The sequence below is a fragment of the Lipotes vexillifer genome, unplaced genomic scaffold (assembly GCF_000442215.2).
Source record: "Lipotes vexillifer unplaced genomic scaffold, Lipotes_vexillifer_v1.1 scaffold1824, whole genome shotgun sequence".
NCBI classification, from domain to species: Eukaryota; Metazoa; Chordata; class Mammalia; order Artiodactyla; family Lipotidae; genus Lipotes; species Lipotes vexillifer.
In genome coordinates, this window is record NW_006789288.1 from 868,272 (window position 1) to 891,006 (window position 22,735).

The window sequence follows — 22,735 nt, forward strand, 5'->3', positions numbered from 1 at the left end:
ACTCAGGTTCCTCATGAGTGGGACAGCACTGAGGTTTCAGTGAGATCAGACATTTAAAGTTTTAGCCTAGCAGAGTTTCAGTGTTTCATAAATGATGCTGTGATGACGCAGATCACACAGCTCAACAGAGCCCAGAACTTCGCCTACAGAGAACTTTCAAAGTGGGACTTGACTTCTAGCAATTCCATGGAGTAAAAGCTGGAAGTATATTATTTTCACACCTTTCCTAAAGTGGCCCAGAGAGGGGAAGTGACTTACAAAAAGTCACACAGCTCTTAAGTGTCAAAGGGTGGATTAGAACCCAAGTTTCTAATTCCTAATCTGGTACTCCTGGAACTTTCCCAGGTTCCAGCTTAAGTATCTCCCTCCAGAGAAGCCTGACCACCTCCCTGAAGCCTACACGCCCTCAGGTCCTCTCTTACATGCCCTCATGGTACTCCATCATTTGCTTTGTCATACTTTTTGCCTCTGTGCATTCTGTGCAGTCCATTGACTGCCATCTCTCCCCTGGACAGTGGGCTCCATAAAGGCAGGGGCTGTCCCCAGTATTGTGTCCAGAAGGGTGGGGAGGCTGCCCACAAATGAGTGACAGTGAATGCTCTTTTCATGACAGTAGGCTGCTTCCCTGTGGGCATCTGCTGGCTGCTCCAGGGGCGAGGGGCCAGGACCACGTCACTCACCAGTTGGATGGGGCTCTGAGCACAGAAACAATCACCCTCCAGGGAGCAGAGCCTTTGAGAAAATCGCCAGGGCCACCTGCCCCCAAGCAGGACCAGGTGTGGCTAAGTGAAAGCAGGCTGCAGCTGCAGGTGGGCTAGTGCCTCACATCCATGAGCCTCTGCACGGGGGTCTGTGGGGCTGTAGGAACAGGCTCGATTTCTGGAATCCTAGGATGATTTATGGTTTCAAATACTGGCACCTGTTTACGAGGCCCGTTCTGCTCACACAGAGCAAAATTTCTTTCTGTTGCATCCTCAACTTAATATTCTTTTATTTCTCCTGTTTACAGTGAAGGACCTGTGGGCATATCTTCGTCTGTCTCTCTGTCACTCTCTCCATCTACCGCTCCCTTTCTCTTCCCAACAGGCCTTCTCTCTGTAGGTCTCCTCCCTCATTCAGTAATTCAGAGGATGTGTCTCATGGAGAAATAATTCTTTTTTAAATTTTTTTTCATTTTAATTATTTATCTTTGGCTGCGTTGGGTCTTCGTTGCTGCGCGCAGGCTTTCTCTAGTTGTGGCGAGCGGGGGCTACTCTTTGTTGCGGTGTGCAGGTTTCTCACTGCGGTGGCTTCCCTTGTTGCAGAGCATGGGCTCTAGGTGCACAGACTTCAGTAGTTGTGGCACACAGGCTCAGTAGTTGTGGCTCACGGGCTCTAGAGAGCAGGCTCAGTAGTTGTGGTGCACGGGCTTAGCTGTTCCGCAGCATGTGGGATCTTCCTGGACCAGGGCCCGAACCCATGTCTCCTGCATTGGCAGGCGGATTCTTAACCACTGTGCCACCAGGGAAGCCCGAAATAATTCTTTATTTTTTTAACCCCAGTGGCCTTGCTGCCTGGCTAACCCATGGAGGTTCTGTAGCTACAGTGGGACTCATCCCTCTGATTTTCTGTAACCTGGATCCAGTATGGATCCATGTGCATCTGGCAGAGACCAATCTTGTTTCCTCCATGGCTCTGATTTCTCCTTTCTTCACTCGGAGAATGCACACCCATAAGAAGGTACTCAACTTCCCATCTCAGCCCCAACTTAGAACTTTATGACCTAGGGCCAGTCTCCACTCTGTGCCTCGGTTTCCCCATCTATAAAGTGGACATAATGATGACACCCACCTCGCCAGGTTGTGTGAGCTTTAAAATAACCACCTGTGTAACACCCCCAGGACCTAGTACATAGTGAGCACTCATAAATCTTACGGTCACTATTATCATTCCTCTAAAAATCCTGTTCTCTTTGGTCTCCATCAGGAGGTGTGCGCAGAGAGTGGGTACCCAGCTTTCTGCTTGTAAGCCCAATGGCACTGGGTAAGGTAAATCCTGCTTCCCGTCTGCAGGCACGAATTGCTTTTCCATTTTGTGGTCGGACGCCTAACCCTGCTCTGCCTTCCCCTTGTGGCGGCTCCGCTGTCACCGACACCCGTTTCCCAAGGGTCTCCAGGACTCCATGCACAAGGAGAGCCTGTCTCCCGGGTCCCGAGTGCTCTACCTACCATGTGCTTCTCCTGCCTCAGCGCCGTGTCCAGATGCAGCAGGTCTTTTAAGTGAAGGTTGTAGATACACAAGTCGAGGTCCACGCTGAAAAGTCCAAAGAGAAACAAGAGACTTTCAGAGTATTTGATGTGGGGGGTAAGGTTACCGAGTTATCAGTACATTGCTGCAGGATAAGCCACGGTGCAAGCTGACTCCAGATTTTAAATTGTGCGGCATATGCAGAGATTGCTCACAGCCACCCCAGGTGCATAAGGAGTAATCGAAGCAGCCATCTGAAACCCACCTGTGACCAGAAGGAGATGGCTGCCCGAGACATCAAAGACAGAACACAGGAAGAGATGGAAGGTGAGAGAGATGAAAACGAGCACGCCCCCCAGGCCCCCCTGCCATTTTCATGTCTAGTGTCACGTGTCATCCTTCCTTTCTGCCATCATGTACGCATCCTCACAGCCATTTACAGATGAGGAAACTGACTCAGGAAATCAAGGGTCAGAGAAATCAAGTAGTGGTCACGTGGTCACGGGGGCAGATAACTGACAGTGTGAAGATAAAGGCCTTTGACCTTTTCTCCGACATAGGCAAATGCATTTTAAATGACTACACTCCCACCTGAACTGTTCAAGTCCTCTTCGTCCGAATGGGAAGAAACACCCCTTCCCAGCCAGGCAGGGGAGCCAAGAAAGCTGCAATTAAACGAAGTCCCTCCTTCCCGGGTACACCTTCAGAGTCAACACCAAGCTCAGGGCTCTGAGCCCACTCTTTGCACAGCCCTGAGCCAGGCCATGCCTGGTTCAAATCACCCAGGGCTCCTTGGACTCACGGAAATTCAGATCTGAGAGAGGCCTGAGGACTGACGTGCAAACCTGCTGACTAGTTTTTTGAGCACCTACTGGGTGCTAAGCCTTACTCTGGGCTGGACAGTTTGGCGATTTAGAGCATGGGCCGCAAGATAAGGTGGTGGGGGTCACAGCAGGCTCCAACCCTCACCTGCTGCGTGACCTTGGGCAAGTCACTCTGCCTCTCTGTGTCTCATTCTATTCTTTGAAAATGAGGGCAATATTAGCATCTACTACAGAACCTTAACAACATAGGGCTGTTAAGAGGAATTAATTCATTGATTGATTAATACTTGCTCATCACTGTGCCTGTCCCAGGCTCCCACTGGGTGGTTGTGCACAGCTGTGAATAAGACAGACCTTCTCCTCGTGCTCAAAAGAGAATTAATCCCTGCAAAGTGCTTAATATTTTGTACACTGAAGACACTTAACCAGTGCTAGCTGCTGCTATGCAGTGCACGGGGCAGGTCAGTGATTAAAGGAGGTCCCCTCTGTCTCTCCCCAGGGCTCAGGCCTGGCTCCCTGACCCCCACGCCGGCCAACAGCACACATTCTGCTCCGGCTCTGACACTGGGTCGCTGTGTGTCCATGGCTGAGTCCTTAACCTCTGTGGGCCTCCACTTCCTCCACTGATCATGATACAGCCTACCAGTCTGCATCCTCCATCCCACCCACTCCTCACCTCTCGCAGGTCAGTGCCTCGGGGAAGCTGCTCGCCCCCAGGAAGGTACGACCGAGGAACCTGTCGTCACTGGCGGCCGAGTGGACGCTGGACGAGGAGCTGCAGTCGTCCTTCTCAGCCTGGCTCAGGCTCCCCAGGCTGCTGGAAGGGGATGCCTCCACGGGCTGGTTCGGCAAGACTGCCTGCTTTAAGGTTTCATGCAGAGATGGGTTGGAGGAACCGTCGGCCAGAGGCTGGGGGGCAGGAGAGAAAGTGTACTCTCAATCCACATGACCCATCATAAGTGTTTCCATAATTCCGCCAGTGACACACGCGGTGGCTCCCAGGAAGGCCAAGCCGGGACAGGCAGGGAGGGTATGAGTGGACACCATGGAGCTTCTGCCCCAGGGGCACGGCCACGGCCCTAGGGGCCTTTGTCACAGCTCTTCTCACATCACTTGCCCCCAGAGGCCAGCCCCTCTGCACCAGGCTCCTCCCCTCCAGCTATTAGCCTGGGTCTGTTCCCCAATGGCCCACCTGTACCCACCCTCGGCTGCCAGCTCTGACCTCCCCAGCAGCCCGCCTGCCCTGCCCCACCTCTCTGGCTGCTGTCCCAGACCCCAGGCCCACTCTGTCCACTGACCTACCCTCGGATAGACTCAAAGCCCCTTAACAAGGAACTCAAGCCCCTTGCACTGCCATGACCACATGAGGTCATAGCCTAGTGCCTGGCACAGCCAGAGAGCTCAACAAATGTCAGCCATCTCTATGTCTAGCTTCGTCTCCTGCTGCCCCCAGAGGTGCATGCCCAGGTAGCTCTGAGCTGGTGGCCAGCTCCAAACCCTCACTATCATTTCATGCTTCTGAGCCTTTCCAGACTCTTGTCCCCCTGCCTGAAACACCCCTAACTCATTGTCTTCTGGGCTGAAGCATCCCTCCCTCCAGACACAGACCCCTGAATCTTCCTACCCTGATCCCCGGGCCCGGCCCACACTGGGTTCCACAGGACCCTAGTCATTTCTGTCCTGCCTGCTATCACACGCCATCCTGCAATGTCCGCCAGGCTGGGAGGGCCTCCAGGGTGAGGACAGTGCTCTCTTGACCACTGGATAATCACCAGTGCCCACCACAGAGCCTGTCTAGCACGGGTGCTGATGACAAATGAATGCCCCCGGTCTGGGAGTTTTGCACCTTCACGCACCCACCAGATGGTGAAGGAAGTGGTTCCCAATGTGTGTTCCGGGGAGCAGTCCCATGAACTATAACCAGTTACTGCTCACTGTGAGGGTCCCACAGAAAAATTAGTTTGGGAAAGTCTGCGTGAACAGACCAAAGAATAATTTCTTTGGTACAGGAATTCTCAGAGCCTTCGATAGGCTCTGGCTGTCCTCAAAAGCAAATAATAATTTAAAAAACTGAACATGTACTGAGTGCGCAGACATCACACACTGTTCTAAGCCCTATGCCTAATTCCCTATCTCACCCTCAAGACAACTAGGTGAGGCTGGAGGGCCCTTTACCCCCATTTTATTGATGAAGAAACTGAGGTCCTGAGAAGTCAGGAAATGGCCAAGAGTAAACGGCTGAGATAGAAGCTGGGTTTGAGTCTGTCCTCTTTATCTCCAGGAGAGCAGGCAGCACTTTCCTCAACTTACTTGAACAGGGAACTATTTTTTTTCATGGAGCATCACATAGGCCGAGGGCTCCTTGAAACATCAAGGAATATGCTGCTCTCTGCAAAACTCCCAGCCACAGGTGTGAACTCCTGGCTCCAGGTGTAAAACCTGAGGGTATGACTCTTGCCCTGCCACTTCCTGCAGTATGACCTTGAGCAGATCATTAACCTCTCCTGGCCTCAGTTTCCTTATGCATAAAGTGGAGAGAACAATATTATTTACCTTATAGGAATGTTGCAAGGAATACTGAAATGTGTAATGTATGACAAATGCTTAGCACTGTGCCAGCCCCGCAGTAAATGCTCAGCGTCAGCTGCTGGCATTAGTCCCAGGGTCTGTAAGGATTAATGTTTGTAACTTGTTAGTATTTGTACTAGTGTTAAAAGGTCAGGGCAGATGCTGCCCTACTGTGCTGTCACCTGGTGTCCCTGTGGATACCTTGCTATATATACCATGGGCATACCCTGTCCCTGACAACACTGTCATAAAATGGATTAACCCTAAAGTTATGCTCCATTACAAAGCCACAAAACTATGTCTATTAAAATGACTTGCCATAAAATCCTCAAATAGGACCCCAAACTGCACATTTAATCCCCCTTCTCCTACCCCAATCTCTAGCACATTACTGGTTAATTGCATTTCTAAGACAGAGCTCAGGAGTCTCACCCGGAACTTCTGATTGATGGGATAGACGACTTTTGCCTTCAGCGCAAACGCTGTGATATTGCCATTGAAAGATGGCTCACATTCCTGGGAAGGGAAAAAAAAACAAATGGCATGGGGGCTTTCAGTAAAATGAAGGACAAACCACCAAGAGTTTCCAAAATGCCATATCCCATTTCTAACAGTGGCCTCAGGAAGGGCCCATAATAAGCAGATTTAGTGCTCACTTGCTAGAAGGATGGATGGATGGATGGATGGAAGGATGGATGGATGGATGGATGGATGAATGGATAGATAGATGGACATATGAATGGATGGACAGATGGACAGATGAATGGGTAGGTGGATGGATGGATAGATGGGTGTAGGGATGGGTGTGGGAGGGGTAGATGTACAGATGGGTCGGTGGGCGAACGGACCAATGTTAAATAGCACATTCTTCATTTAATTCCAAGCGTTCAGCTTTGGAAGAAGTAAGGATTTAAATAACTTGACAACACCAAAAGTCTTCCTAAAACTTGTGAACCACTTTTCGGTGGAACAAGGAACCAAATATTTTTAGCACTGCCAGGTGTATAAGCACTTACGTGTGGCAATATGCATGCAAGGCTTTTGATTAGACCCTTAAATGAAAAGTAGTAGTTGGGGCTTCCCTGGTGGCGCAGTGGTCGAGAGTCCGCCTGCCGATGCAGAGGACACAGGTTTGTGCCCCTGTCCGGGAGGATCCCGCATGCCGCAGAGCGGCTGGGCCCGTGAGCCATGGCCGCTGAGCCTGCGCGTCCGGAGCCTGTGCTCCGCAACGGGAGAGGCCACAGCAGTGAGAGGCCCGCGTACCACAAAAAAAAAAAAAAAAAAAAAAAAAGTAGTGGTTGGACAGGTCTTTTCACTTTTCTGAGCCTCAGCCTTCCCAGACAGTAAGCAGGTGGCGCATCTGCCCCCAAGGACGGTGTGGATAAAGCTCCCAGCAGAGCTGCTGGAACACAGCAGAAGTGAGGCAATGGACAGCTGTTAAGTCACGGTAGTAAACAGCCACCATCAAACACCTCTCAGGGATCATCTCCCCAACCGCAGCTGGATGGACTGATTCGTGCCTCCTCCACACGATATAGAAAGGCCCCACATCCTTTCCATATCGCTCTCCTGTCAGGGTCGCACCTGCACTTTGCACGGTCGGTGCTGAATAAATGCTTGGCCACAACCAGAGGGTGAATGAAGTTGAGCGGGCAGCAGTTCAGGAACCCAGCACTCCAGGCCGGGAGGAATCTCTACTCAGCAATTCTGAACTGGCTGGCAGGTGAAAACTGCATCCACATCGATCTCAACGCTTTGCAACTAAATCTTAAAAAAAAGAACTCCATAACAAATGACTGATTTCTGATTGCTGAGTTCTCCTTGGAATTACATATCCTATCACGAGGAAAGCAGAAGAATTTATGGCTTCCTCACGTTGTGTGATGTTGAAACAGCACCCGACAGAGCCCGTGACGTGGCCCGTATACATCTCCAGAGAGGGGGTCACCATGTGCCCTTCTGAGCAGGGCAGGGGGGAAGCTCTGGGGCTAGGGCCCCAATTCTTGTCACATCTATCTCTCTCTTCGGACTCGCAAAAACAGACTTAGATGACAAGAATGGGGAAAGACCACCAACATGTGGTCCTTAAACTTAAGGACCACTACATGTCCATCTATCCATCCTTAAACTTCCAAGGACCCTGCCATTTCCCAGATGGGGAAGATGACACAGAGAGGTTGAGCTGTGCGCCCAAGGTGACACAGCTATTAAATGTCAGAATCAGGATTTGAATCAAATTCCCTGGCTCCAGAGTCCCTCCTCTTCAGCTGACACCATCCATCTCCTTCGACATGACACAAATGAGAACAAGAGGAAGAGCCATGCTTCACCACGCCCCAGGGACACAAGTCGGATCCTGAGATACTTGTCGCTCCCATATCTGCCACATCCAATCGACCACAAATCCCACCAACTTAACCTCCTAAACATCTCTCAAATCCACAGCCCTGGCCCAAGCCACCATTATATTTACCCCAGGGGGCAGCAATAGCCTCTTACCTGGCTCCCCATCCATGTATTGAGGGCCTACTATGTGCTGGCACTTGATGCGTGTTTGCTCATTTTCTTATCACACAACAGTCACCTTGGGGAGGTTGGTGCTAAAACCCTTCCTGGCTTTCCTTGGATCCGAGGGAGCAGAGCAAGGCCCGTCCCCAGCTCCCAGCAGCCAGTCCCACTCTCTTAGCTGGGGGACTGGTACAGCAGCAAAGTGTGGCAGTAAGACTAAAAAGGCTGACTTCAAAACGGGTGACATAATCTGTGGGGCCCGGTGCAAAATGAAAACAGCGGCAGGGCGGGTGGGTCTTAGTCAAAATGATTAAGAATTTCAAGACAGCAGAGTCCAGAAACTGGCGGGGGGCGTGGTGACTGGGCACGGGGTCTATGTGACCATAGGGCATGTCCGCCTATGAAGGCGGCCCTGGCTGATGGTCCAGTGGAAACACACTTTTTCAAGGAACGATGCAAACAGAAAGAGTACTGTGCATTTTTTTGTTTTTGTTTTTGTTTGTTTGTTTGTTTGTTTTTTGCGGTACGCGGGCCTCTCACCGTTGCGGCCTCTCCCGTCGCGGAGCACAGGCTCCAGACACGCAGGCTCAGCGGCCACGGCTCACGGGCCCAGCCGCTCCGCGGCACGCAGGATCCTCCTGGACCGGGGCACGAACCCGCGTCCCCTGCATCGGCAGGCGGACTCTCAACCACTGCGCCACCGGAGAAGCCCTGAATCTGTGCATTTTTAAACTTCTTCCAAACAGAGGTGAAAAGAAAGGACAGAATGAAAGGGGTAGAAAATGAGAGGAAGGCTTGGTCTCTGCCTTCCAGCAGTGCATCTTCTAAAGAGGAGACACCAAACAAACATTGCATTTCAGGGGAAAAACATAATACAGGAAGCAAAGAATATAGACGCAGGGGTCCACCTGAGATGGACAGAAGCACAACCTCGGAACCGGGAGCCTGGGCTGCTTTTAGCTTTTCGCAGCTCTCCTTCTTGAGGTCAGAAGTCCTCCAAAGTCTGATCATCTCCCCAACCACAGCAACACAATTATTCAGAAAATTGGCTGTAGTGCAAATTTACAATGTAAAACTGATGAAGCAGTGAGATTATTCTGAAAATTAGCTAAAACGTAATTGTAGGAAAAGCAAAGCCATCTCAGTCTCTGACAAAAGGTGCTCTTTTCAGCAAATGCACAAATACCTCCAGCGGGGAGGTATGCACCCTCCCTCCTCCACGGCCAAAGGACAGGAGGAGGCTGGGGAGTAGCATGCCTCAGAGCCTTCTGGAATTTTGTTTGTTTGTGGCTAACATGAGCTATTTATCAAAAGAGACTTCATGCAAGGTGTGCCGTGGACCCCACATGCCTTGGTTTTCTGGGCATTGGAGGATGTCAGAGTTACAGCTCAACTTGCCCTGTCAAAACCAGCCCTGCCCACATTCCTTGACAAGCTCCGCCTGCAGAGGGCAGGGGGATTTTGGCAAAAGCCAGGCACTGGAACGGGCAGATCTTTAACTTAACTCTTGGCAATTATTAGCTTGATAATGGGCATCAGCGAGGCACAGCTAATGGTTAGCAGGTAAAACATTACTAGGTGGAAGAAATGGGTTAGACTTCTGGGGAGGTGGAGAGACTTGGCTCCCCGGCAAAGACTGACTCATTCTGTGGTAGGAGTGTTCACAGAGTTGATTCATGGGTGACCCTGTGGGGCCGCCACCACTACTGTCAACACAAAACTGAGAACCCTGAGGCTCAGAGAGGTTATTTCTCTTGCCCAACATCACACAGCACACAGAGGGCAGAGCTGGGCCTGGGTTCCAGGATTCTGGATCCCAAAGCCAACATTGTTTGTATCATATCTGAGGCTGCCCTCTCTGTGAGAAGGGTTTTTTTTTTGTTTTTTCAAATAGGTTTATTGAGATATAATTCATGCAACCGAACCATGTAAATTGAATACTTTTCGGTATATTCACAGATATGTGCAACCATTACCAGTCAGTTTTAGAACATTTTTATCATCTCAGTAGGAAACCTGTACCCTTTAGCTATTACCCCTACCCCTTCCATTCCCCGCCCCACCCTAAGCGACCACCAATCTACTTTTGGTGTCTGTAAGTTTACCTGTTCTGGACATTTCAGATGAATGGAATCCTATAACATGTGGTCTTTCGTGACTGGCGTCTTTCAGTTAGCATACTATTTTCAAGTTTCATTCATGTTGTTTTTGTGGCTGAACAGTATTCCATTGTATGGAAGGACCACATTCTGTTCATTCATTCGTCAGCTGATGGACATTTGGGTTTCCACATTTTGGCTACAGTGATTAGGGCTGTCAGGAACATTTGTGCACATGTTTTTGCGTGGACGTATGTTTTCATTGCTGTGAGCAGGGTTTTAATCCTATGGGGTGAGGGGAACAGAGGTATAGGGATAGATGAGGGAGAGAGAGAAACTAAGACAGGGAGACATCACAAAGCCACACTGTCACACTCTCACACACAGGCCCACAGAGATGCACATGGAGAGAGATACACAAAAACAGAGATGGACATGCAGCGAGATGCACTGACACACACATAGACAGACACACATGGAAAGACAAGCACCTGGAAACAGAGAGGCTGGGAGTGTGAGCTCGAGACACACAGCACAGACAAGGAAGGAAGGACTCATCTCCGGGAACAGCCAGGCGCTCTCTCTTCCTCTCCAGCTCCCCACGTCTCAGCCCTGGGAGGGCAGCTGATTGCTCCACGGGGTCTGGCCCAGCGTGGGGAAAGGAAGCCGTGTCTCCAGAACCCTTGGGAAGTACATACACGGGGGGTGACTCGAACACTGAATTTTCAGCTTAACTAGAAGCTTTTCCTACTCATTTCCAACTTTTTGGTGAAATTTGTTTTAGAATACCCAACGCACTTTCCTTGCTTGGTAAGCAGAAGCTGCAGAACATGACTGAGTGTCAGAGGCTGCGGGGTGTGGGGAAGCAGCCCTCCCGGGCAGGAGCTGAACACCCCCAGGCCCAAATCTCAGCTACATGACTGAGAACAGTGACCTGGCTCCACGAGCCTCAGTTTCCCCAACTGGAAAATGGGCAAATAAACAAGGTCTACATCATGGGGTGCTGAGAGGATTGCATGAGAGAATTCACACGAGTGTTTACATGACTCAAAAATGACACGTGAAAATGCCTGGAATTCAGTAGATGCTAAATAAGAAACTTGGTTCCAATCTTTCCCCTTTTCCCAGCACCTCTCTCTCTCTCTCTCTCCCCCTACCTACCTACCTACTTACCTACCTACCTAGATGTCTATATTCACCTTTGGGCAATTGAGGCTGGAGTCAAATGGGCAAATGACTGGAATCTGGTCCCTTCTAGGGACCAGGAAGTGACTAGAAAGAACACATCTTTGGAAGAAACGCCCTCTCTATCCATGGAGCTTATGCAGGAAGTGATGCCCTATGGGCTGATTCAGGCTGGATGGAGTGGGGAGAGGAGCGACGAGGAAGGTACAGGGAGCACCCATCTTTTAACATCTCCATCAGAGGCCCAGAACTCCCACTCCTAGATATTTACTTAAAGGAAATAAAACAAAATGAAAACAAACAAACTTACACACAAACATTCACAGAAGCCTTGTTCAGAACAGCCAAGCACTGGAAAACAACCCACACTGTGACACATCCCCACAGCAGGCTGAGCAATTAAAAGGGACAAATGACAAGTGCAACGACGACCTGGATCAGCAGGCACAGGAAAGCATGTGATTGCATTCATGTAAAATTCTAGAACAGCAAAACCAATCATGGCGATGGAAATCACAGCAGTGGCTGCCTATGAAAGGGGCACTAGAGAACTTCCCGGAGTAAAGGAACGTTCCCGATTGGGGTCTTGGTTACAGGGGCGTATACACTTGTCATTCATTAAACTGTAAGCTTAAAATCTGTGCATTTTTTCTGTGTAAATTATATCTCAAAAAGAAGCCTACTGGGACATGAGATCTGTTGGGGCTCCTCTGGATGAAATCCAGGTAGGGCACGGGACACCCAGCTTGAGTCTCTTCCAATGCACCCCAAACACCCAGCTTACGTTCAGAACCTCCTCATCCTTTGAAGTCGGTGCTTCTCTCTTCCTCCTCCTGGATGGGGAGCCGGTTTCCGACAGTGTCTGAACATTAGGCTCCAAATTCTTGAGCAGACTCTGAGAGTCATCTTTCTAAAATCCAAAGGTGGGGTGGGGGGAACACATTGAAATTGGTCAGCCTAGTGCCCCTGTGACATTAGCCAACTACTCCCCACCCCCAGCCATCACGGCTGCTCATCTCTGCTCCGGGCCTGGCCCTCTGTGTGCGGTGCTTCCCTCCACCTGGAGTCAGGTCCACATCCTTCAAGACTGTCCAGGTGTCACCCTCCTGACAAGCCCCAAAGCCCCATCTCAGCGTGTCCTCGGGACCTGGAGGCAACACTTGGATCAAAGCTCATTCCAGGGCTTCCTTGGTGGTGCAGTGGTTAAGAGTCTGCCTGCCAATGCAGGGGACATGGGTTCGAGCCCCGGGCCAGGAAGATCTCACATGCCACAGAGCAACTAAGCCCGTGTGCCACAACTACTATAGCCTGCACTCTAGAGCCCGCGAGCCACAACTACTGAGCCCGCCAGCCACAACTACTGAGCCCGCATGCCACAACTACTGAAGCCCATGCACTGCAACGAAGAGTAGTCCCTGCTTGCTGCAACTAGAGAAAGCCCGCATGCAGCAACGAAGACCCAACGTAGCCAAAAATAAATCAGTTAATTAATTAATTAATTAATTTTTAAAAAGCTCATTCCATTGTTTTTCTGAGTTGGTCCCCACTTCCCCAGCTCCTGTAGCCTGTGAGTTCCTTGGGGTGGGGTAACAGCTTAACATGGAGAATGACACATAAATATTAAAATTCCTGTTACTTCCTATAATGTGACTGGATAATTTTTAAGAAAATATCTTAGGTAACCTTAAACTATAGAATGGTTTCTGTTGTGAGCTACAGTTTATGCTCATTACTTGTGGATTCTGTATTTGCAAATTTGCCTACTTGGTAAATTTATTTGTAATCCCCCAAACCGACACTTGGGGTGCTTTTGCGGTCCTTCCTGGACACGAGCAGAAATGTGAAAAATGTGAATTGCCCGATGTGCAGTTTCCAAATGAGACTGAACAAGGCCACACTCTACTTTCTTGTCTCAGCTCATACTGCAAACAAGTGTCCTTTCCATGTTCTATTTAGTACCATTCTTTTTTAGCATTTTTGTTGGTGATTTTGTTGAAAATGACCCCTAAGTGCTGTGTAGTGTTTCTAAGGACAAGAAGACTGTGATGTGCCTTATGGAGAAAATGTATGCATTAGATTCCCTTTGTTCAGGCATGAGTTATAGTGCTATTGGCTGTGAGTTCAAGGTTAATGAGTCAACCATGTTAAATGAGGCATCTTTAAACAGAAACACACATAAACACACGTATTGATTGGTTAGTGAAAATATTGTGACCAGGATCTTGTAGAAACAAAACCCTGCATCTCCCCTGGGAGCAATGCTTCAGTATTTGCTAATCCTACGATTGCACTGATTTTATAGAACAAAATTATCTACTCTACTGAAAATCCTATTATGCCAGAGACACTTATCAAGCCTCTCTTTGACCACTGGCTGCTCATGGATATACTCTTGAACTGAGGATATATCACCAGTTTGTCACTGAGTTAGTCACCAACTATTATAGAGCATCTACTCAGTGACAAGCCTTAATCTAGTCACTGGGAATAGAGTAATGAACAAAACAAACAAAGCTGCTGCCTTCGTGGAGTTTACATTCTAGTGACAGAAGAGAGACATAAGCAAACAAAGAAATAAATATATAGTGTGTTGGAGGTGTAAGTGCTATAGGGAAAATCAATGGAGGATGGGGGAATGGAGAGTGATGGGAGGGGAAGGCCTCTTGGACAAGGTGGCATTTGAAGAGAAACTTGATGGAAGTGAGAGAGCAAGCCATTCAGATATCACAGGGACAAGCATTTCAGGGTGAGGGCACAGGAAGTGCAAAGGCCCTGAGGCACAAGCATGCTCAGCATGCCCAGGGAAGCCCATGTGTCTGGAGCAGTTGGGGTTGGGGTAGGCAAGGTTAGATGAAGCCAGAGATTTGGGGGTTGTTTGTTTAGCAGCCATAGCTGACCAGCACAAGGCTTCTGCAGGGAAGGACCCGGTCCAATCACTGTACAGTAAAGACTCCAGGAGAAAAACCTCAGTCACCCAAGGAGGAGTATCAGATTTTTTGCTCCCCAATTAAAAATGGCCTGGAGATCAAGGGTCACCAGCCATTTCAGGACAGATTCTAATATGAAAGACAAACCCCAAAACAAACAAAAGGAAAAAGCAGGCAGGAAATGGACACTGCATGGGGAAAAGAAAACTAAAAACAAACAACTATAATCTCCTCAGAGAGATAAGAGATTTTGCAGTCACAAAATAAGAACAGGCTAGTAAAAACATAGAATATTCTGAGGACAAAAAGAACTCTTGAAAATTAAGAATATGAACAACTCAGTACAAGTATAAAGCTGAGAAAAGTCTCCCAGAAAATAGCATAAAAAGACAAAGAGATCAAAAATAGGAGAGAAGGAAGATAATTAGAGGCCCAGTTTAACCAAAAACTGATAGGAGTTCCTGAAAGAAGCAACAAAACATAGAAAAAGAAAAGAGTCATTAAAGAAATCAAGAAAATGAATTTCTAGATTGAAAGGGCCTTCTGAATGCACAGCACAATAAGTAGCATTCAATTTCCACCAAGACCCATCCTGGTGCATTTCACATACTGGGAGTAAAGAAAAGATCCTTTAAGATTCTATTGAGGAACAGAAGAAAAAAAAGAGATACCATGCAAAATATCAAGGATCAGAATACAACCTGATTTCTCAACATCAACAATGGAAATTGAAAGACAAATGGAGAAAATGCCTTCAAAATTCTGGAGGAAAATTATTTCCAACCTGGAATTCTATAACTTAACTACTCTAACCAAATTAAGTATAAAGATAGAAAAAAGATATTTTCAGACATAGAAATTCTCAAAAGAACTTCCACCTATCCTTTTCTCAGAAAGCTACTGGAGGATGTGCTCCACCCAAATGAGGAAATTAGCCAATAAAGACAGTGTAGGAGATCCTGAAAGAGGGTCCAACCCAGGAGAGAGGTGAACAAGTTCCAGCATGATGGCCCCAAGAGGTCCCAATGGTGACAGCAAAAGCCTACAGCAGCTGTTTCTCGAACTTTAAGAACAAAGAGACCATGGGAGGGCTTGTTAAACACAGCTTGCTGGACCCATCTCCAGAGATTCTCATCGGTGAGTCTGGGGTGGGGCCCAAGAACTGGCATTTCTAACAAGCTCCCAGGCGACGCTGATGAGATTGCTCTGGTTCACTATGAGAATAGCAACGGTCTAGAGGCAACCGGCTCATATTGGAGAGTTCAGAAGCTTTCTGGGAGAGAAGTTTTCCTAGAAGATAAAACTGATCAAATACCTAATGTATTCAAATGTCTTGAAAGAAAATGTAGACAAATGGGGGAAAGTTTACTGTTAAACAGATGATAAGTACACAGAATCTAAGCAAATGAAAAAAACGGGTAATTAGTAATTTCAGGGAAAACAAAGTATTGTGCAAAAAAGGAAAGGGGGCTTCCCTGGTGGCGCAGTGCTTGAGAGTCCGCCTGCCGATGCAGGAGACGCGGGTTCGTGCCCCGTTTCGGGAAGATCCCACATGCCGCGGAGCGGCTGGGCCCGTGAGCCATGGCCACTGAGCCTGCGCGTCCGGAGCCTGTGCTCCGCAAATGGGAGAGGCCACAGCAGTGAGAGGCCCGCATGGCGCAAGGAAAAAAAAAAAAAAAAAAAAGGAAAGGATCCTTGGCTGACAGTGAATTATGTTTACAGAATTGTAATAGCGGAAACACCAAATACTGATTTCACCAAAATTACCCCATAACCACATAGGGAGGTGGTGATGGTGGATGGGGAGGGTGTAAATATGAAGGAGGGGAGAAAAGAGAGCTAAATCACTCCGCACTTCCGCAGTGGGAAGTCAAGCAGCCATGTCAGCAGGTTATTTAGAAGTAAATGACCAAAATAGCTAGCTGAACAGGAGTCGAACAAGATGGCTTCTGAAAAGTGGGAAATGGTTGCAAATGAACATTTTAAATTATGTGAATGTGTAACTTTGATGCAAAAAAAAAAAAGTTTTAATGATGAAATAAATAAAACTAATAAACAAAATAAAACAGAAACCACAAAGGGAAAGTGGTGCAAGACAGAATGATGAGCTGGGTGACCTGGACCACAGGAGAACAGAGCACCCGGGACCCAAGAGGGAGGAAGTGCCTGATCCAGCCTGAGGTTGGGACCACTTCCCTACATGGTTTTCTTTCTGGGTCCTGAAGGATGCGTGGGACAAGAGGCAAAGAACAGATGTGCAAAAGTGCAGCGACATCTGGGGATCAAGGGGATTCTGGGTGGCTGGATGCATGAGCGCCCATGTCCCAGGGAAGGTCAGTCGCCTTGTATACCATGCGAGGAAACTGAACCTGATCTTGTTTAGGTAACCAGGAGCCACTGGAGGTTTTTAACCAGGACAGTCATATTGCTTCTATTTTAGAAATAGAAATTAGAGGCAGGAGACGGAGGAAAGGAGGACACTTAGAAAGGAGTGCTACAAAGGTCACATCCAAACCATCAGAAAATCCAACCAGCCCTACCCCTGAGACAGAGCCCCCTCCATAGCTACAAACCTGGTCTGAGCCACCACCACCCTCAACTGGACTAGTGCAGCTGTGACCGACCAGCTGTGCAAACCCGGACAGCTTGGTGAGTGTCTGTCAGCCTCAGCTTACTCAGCTGTGAAATGGGCTACTCTATGGTCTGAATGTTTGTGTCCCTTTCCCTCTCAGTTAATGTGTTGAAATTCTAACCCCCAAGGTGATGGTATTTGGAGGTGGGGCCTTTGGGAGGTGATTAGGTCATGAGGGTGGAGCCCTCCCATGAATGGGATTAGTGCCCTGATAAAAGAGGCCCCAGCAGCTCCCCTGTCCCTTCTGCCATATGAGGACACAGCAAGAAGTCAGTCATCTGCAACCTGGAAGAGGACTTTAGCCAGAACCCAACCATGCTGGCACCCTGATCTTGGACTCTCGGCCTCCAGAACTGTGAGAAATAAGTTTGTGTTGTTTATCAGCTACCCAGTTGATGGTATTTATGTTATAGCAGCCCAGACTAAAACAGATACTAACTGTCACCTTACCAGGTAGCGGATGACTAAACACTCTGACTTAGGGGTTCAGACAGACTGCAGTTGAAGTCCAGCCACTGTTTATACATCATGTGACCCTGGACAGAGAACAACCTTGCAGAGCCTAGATGTCCTCACCTGGAAAGTGAGGCTGACAGACCCCCCACGCAAAGGCTTGGAGTGAGAATATAGAAACAAATGCCCGCAAACTCCTGGCAAGGGGCCTGGCACCCAGGAAAGGCTCTGACGTGTTATTTCCCTCTTCACACAAGGAGCCAGTGTCTCTTAATCACCAGCGGGATGTGACAACCTCAAACTTACCTACAAGCATCTTGCACTATGTTAATTTCAACTTTCATCACCCCTTTGCAGCACCACACGCCCCTGAATTCACCTGCCATGTGAGATGCTTACATCTGCTGGATGCATCCCCTTCTCATGTGGGCCAGGAATGGGGGAACAAAACCACACCACCTTATCTCAGATCCCACCAGACTTCATCCCTCAAAAGAGGTCAAAGCTGCAGGAACCTAAAACAGTGATCATACCACCACTGATGGAATGCCTGCTGTATGCCCGATACCTCCGCACAACATCCGATTCCGTAACAACAACTGCCATATGAAGCATCCATTAATCCCTTTCAGGCAGCCACCTGTGACCAATCCCATCCACCTCCTATACAGTGGCTTGGGGTTAGACACACACGCCTATCATTTGGCAAGTTATTTTAACCTCTCTGTACCTCAGTTTCCTCATCTGCAAAATGGGGACATCAATGGAACAAGCTCACAAGCTGTTTTGCAGAGTCAATGAGATCATTTTCAGGTAGAAAGTGTAGCTCAACACCCAGCATACAGACAGAATTCAATAAATGCTAGCATTTTCATTTCCCCATCACAGAACTCATGATGAGGCTGTGTTATAATCAAGTGTTTACTTGTAATCTGTCCATCCAGAGGCTGTGAACCTCCAGGGGCAGGATCAGGGTTTATCCTGTACACTGATGTGGTGTCTAAGGCCCTAGGCCATGCTTGGCAGTAGAAGGTGCTCAGCAAACTTTTGCTGTGTGGTCGAATGTTGAATGCATGCTGATGTAGCAGCTGGGACTCAAGAGGAGCTAACTGGGTAATGCACACAGCAAGGAAGCAGAATGGACATCCAGGGTCGGGGAAATCCCTTGCCCTCCTGTCCACCACGCTGAGCTCCGCCCATAAGTCCAAACGCTTAGTGCTACAGATGAGGAGACTGAGGCCTGCAGGCCTTCATCAGCTGAGGTCACACAGCGTTGTCGGATGGAGCAGACACTTCGGGGCAACTCCAAGCCAGAGCCCTTCTGTCACTTGGCCGGCTCCCCCTGAAATCACTGCCTCCAGCCGCCTCCCGCAGCAGAAGGGGAATCCCCCAGGGCAAGACCTTTTGCGAGCGATGCCCAAGATCACGCTCAAATGGGCTCAGAGAAGGGGGCTGGAAACCCGGACCACAGGGCCGAGGAAGACCGCGCCCCCGCGCCCCACACCCCGGTTGCCCGCTCGGCCGACCCACCTGGTGCGGCGGACGCGGGCGGGCGGCGCGGCAGCCGAGCCAGAGGCTGAGGCCGAGGCCGAGGCCGAGTGCGGTGCCCAGCAGCACGGCGGGGACCAGCAGCGCGGGCGCCGGCCGCACCGCGTCCCGGCCCAGCTGCAGCCGCGCGTCGCTCCCGCAGGTCGCCGCGCCACGGGCCATCGGGGGTGCTCAGGCGGCCGGCCCGCCGCATCCCACCCGCTGCCGCGCGCTGCCCCCTCCCGCCGCTCGGAGCTCCATCCCCGCCAGGTCTTCAGTGGACCTGGTTCCCGGCGGGCCAGGGGCGCGGCGCGCTCCGCCGACTCCTCCGGCCTGTGCAGCCTCCTTCCTCCAACTCCCCTTCCAGCTTCCCGGCGCTGCCCAGCCGGAGGGAGGAGCCTGGACCCTCCGCCCAAAACTTTGAACCACCCCCGCCTCCAGCCCTGCCTTTGCACTGAGCATGCCCGGCCAGAGGCGTGCTTCTCAGCCGAGAGAAGCTTTTGGGAGGAGTCTTGATTTGCACGGGCCTCTTGACTTCCAGAGGGGGAGGGACCACAGCCAGGGAGGAGGGTGTTGCTCGGTTGTTTATTGAGTGCTTAGGATTTGTTGAGCATTTAGCCTGATGATCCGAGTAACTTTCTTAACAACCTTCGGAGATGGGCACTATTAACGCGCCCTTTCTCCTCACGAGGCTCAGGGTCAGCACTAAGTGATACATTGCGAGTCTGACTCAGCCTTGCTCCTGACCTCTACCAATTGGCCCCCTTGGGACCGCACAGTCCGGCCTTGCCTCTGAACTTGTTTGCCTGCAGACTCCTGTTTTAATACTATTTTCTTCCAGGATGGTCAATGCTTTCCTCTAAGACTACGTACGTGTAAGGAGATTGTTACCCTCAGCCCCTGGCTAGCCAGGAGATGCTGCGTGGTCATTCATTCACTCAGCATTTCCAGAGACCCTGCTGTTTGAACCAGCACCAGGGCAGCCACCAACCAGACAAGGTCCACCAGTGAGGATTTCACTGCTGTGTGGGGAGATAGGCAGAAGAATTCAGCAACTGTTCTTTCTTTAAGCAACATTTACTGATGCTAGCTCTCTTTCTGGGCGCTGGGGTACACACACACACACACACACACACACACACACACACACACGTGCATGCATGCATGCATGAATGCACTCACACCCCTACCCTTTGGAGCTTAATTCCCTGTGAGGGCCAGAGCAGGGGTACCATGGGGATCTCTGGGGATCCAGAGAGGGGTTTTGTGTCCTTGACCTGGACGTCCAGCTCAAGTTTCTGGCTTTTTAAATCATTTCCTCTTCACTCCTTCCAAGTTGGCAAGATGGGAACTATTATCTAGATTTACTTTTTATAGATGAAGAAACTGACAGCCAGACAGGAGAAGCGGCCCATTCAAGGTCTTGCAATAGGAAACTGGGCACATATATTCACACTCGTGTCTGTCTGGTTTCAGGACTCACACTCTCTGCCACGCGGTGCTTCTTAAATGTTTCCTTAGGAGCAGATCCAAGGCTCCTGGGAACATGTATGAGGGCAATAACCAGAAGTTCTTGCTTTATGGTGGCTATTTTCTTGGATACTCAGGCTTTTACTTCTTAAAATGTAGTATTCTTCGCATCTTTATTATAAAATTGGTTGCATATCGAAATCATCCTTTACATTTCTCACTAATAGAATTAATGCTCCAGCAATATGCTAGCATTTAGTCTTTGGCCTTGTCTCACTCCTGGCACACGCTGTGTACCCCCAAGGACAGTGTACCCTGTGTGGAAAGCTTGGCTAATAAACTCTCAGATTCCCAAACCCCACTGTCTTGTCCCTGTCAAGTCAGGAAAGGATGGTCCTCGGAGGGGCAGGGTAAGAAGGAGCACAGGTGCCAGGCTTCCTGGCCTGAGGCTGCAGACAGCATGACAGGTGCCCTGCAGGAAGGCTGCAGGAGGGTGAAGAGGTGTAAGCTGTCCCTGGGAGCCCAGGGTAGTAACAGCCCTGCTGCCATGGAGAGTTCTGGGAGTTTGCTCAGCTGCTGCCTCCTGGCTCCAGACACCAACTCCCCTAATTTCGGCTCCCCAGAGAGGTCCCCCAGTGGCTGTCCTGACCAACTGCCCACCCCTCCCTCCTGGGGGAATGTGAGGGTGGCTTCTTGGACATGTCCAAGGGCTCATCCACAGCAAGGGTTCACACAGTGGGAACCTCACTGGGTTGAACAGAACCCAACAGGACATCAACAGCGGCCTTCCTCTCTAGCCTCTGAGCTGTCTTTTCCCTCCCAGCCCCTCTCCTTGCTGTCCTGTATACCCATGACCCTGCCTCTGTAAAAGTTTCACAGTTCTCTAATAGGGGGCTGGTGGGCCTTGGGCAGACTCCGGATTTAGTGCGGTGTGTGTGTGTCAGGGAAGCCTTGCTGGAGCAGGTGAGTCTGAGCTGAGACTTAGAGAACGGAGGAGTCATTAATGGAGGGGCACTTGGAGCCCCTGAAATCTTTGGAAGCAGGGGTCACCCAATCTGATTTTGGTAGAGCCCCCGGCTGGGGCGCGATCAAACTCAAGTGTGGCCGCCCAGCGCCCGCCGCGCCAGCCTGGCTCCCTCCCTCCCACGTCGGTCTTGGTCCTCAGCCTCCTCCGGTCCCGCCAAGCCCCAGATGCCTGTGTCTGTTCCAGAAAACTTTCCGCGGAGGCTCTCACTGAGCATGCTCGGCGGCGGGGCGGGCCTGGGGTCCGGAAGCTGCTCCAACTCGGCCTTCCCCCGCCACGTCTGGGGTCTCGCGTCCCTGGCTGGCGATGGGCTCGGCGGGCGCCCGGGGGCGCGCCACGTGGGTGCTGGCCGGGGGCCTCCTGGCTGCCGCCCTGGCGCTGCCCGCGGGGTCCGGGGACCGAGGCCGGCTCCCCGCCGACCCGGGTCCCCTCCGGCGCCCCCTCGGTGCCCAGCCTCCCCAGGATCCCCGCTCGGCTCCCGGGGCGGGGCCCGAGCAGACCGCGGAGGTAAGGAGGGCCCGCCCCCAGTCTCGGGACTGAGTTGGGAAGTTTGGCTTCACCCTATACCCGCGGCGGGGAGGCCCCTTCGGGTTAGGGAAATTACCCTAAAGGGAGGGCGGGATCTGAGTAGGATGCAACCCGTGTTCCTCAACGCTTGTGGCCAGAAAACTCCCTGGAAATGTGGAGACAGCGGTGTGGCTGGTGGCTGTGGGTTTGGACCTTGCCAGAGGCCGGGTCGATCCCTCTAAGCAGCCTAAGAGCTCTGTGACCCAGGGCAGGTAGCTTCACTTCTCGTGCCTCGGTCTCCTGATCTGTAACTATTGCAGGGTGCACCCCAGAGGGTCGATGTGAGAGTTTAGATGAGCTCAGGGATGTAGGTAGAGCATCTTACACAGGTGAGTGCTTCGGGAGAGTGTAGCAGTTGATAAAAGGCACTATTGCTGGCGTTTTCTGTGACTGCAAATTTAGCCACTTTCCACTTCACCCTGCCCCTTCCTGTGTGGTGCCTAACTTGGGGGGGGGGCACAGAGCTCTGGCTGTCACCCTAGATTTCCCCTCTCCCTCCGCCAAATCTGGTCACCAGTCCCCCTGCCTTTTCCTCCTAATCAGTTCTGATGTCTGCTCCCCACTCCCTCGCCCACCCGGCTGCATCCACTAGGTTCAGTCCCCACCCCTCAGCCTCTGGCCTTTGCTGGTTGTTTCCTCTGGGTCACCCTCACACCCTAATTTCCTGTCCATTCCTCCCCCCACCTCTAGGTGACCTGTCCATGGTATACACCTGACCACTCTGC

The 22,735-nt window shown here is 50.5% G+C and overlaps 2 protein-coding genes across 2 annotated transcripts in view; one reads left to right on the forward strand and one right to left on the reverse strand.

Moving 5' to 3' along the window:
• The window catches only part of EVC (EvC ciliary complex subunit 1), an 81,836-nt gene extending 62,704 nt beyond the window's left edge, over nucleotides 1-19,132 (reverse strand). Inside the window, exons 1-5 of the mRNA XM_007462461.1 lie at nucleotides 18,953-19,132; nucleotides 12,195-12,320; nucleotides 6,051-6,134; nucleotides 3,727-3,959; nucleotides 2,208-2,292 (exon numbers count right to left, since the gene is read on the reverse strand). Coding sequence (XP_007462523.1) covers nucleotides 2,208-2,292; nucleotides 3,727-3,959; nucleotides 6,051-6,134; nucleotides 12,195-12,320; nucleotides 18,953-19,132 — 708 coding nt within the window. The remainder of the gene's footprint in view (nucleotides 1-2,207; nucleotides 2,293-3,726; nucleotides 3,960-6,050; nucleotides 6,135-12,194; nucleotides 12,321-18,952) is intronic.
• Nucleotides 19,133-21,749: 2,617 nt separating this feature from the next.
• EVC2 (EvC ciliary complex subunit 2) overlaps nucleotides 21,750-22,735 on the forward strand; it is a 145,743-nt gene continuing 144,757 nt past the window's right edge. Inside the window, exon 1 of the mRNA XM_007462462.1 lies at nucleotides 21,750-21,950. Within this exon, the coding sequence (XP_007462524.1) occupies nucleotides 21,750-21,950 (201 nt within the window). The remainder of the gene's footprint in view (nucleotides 21,951-22,735) is intronic.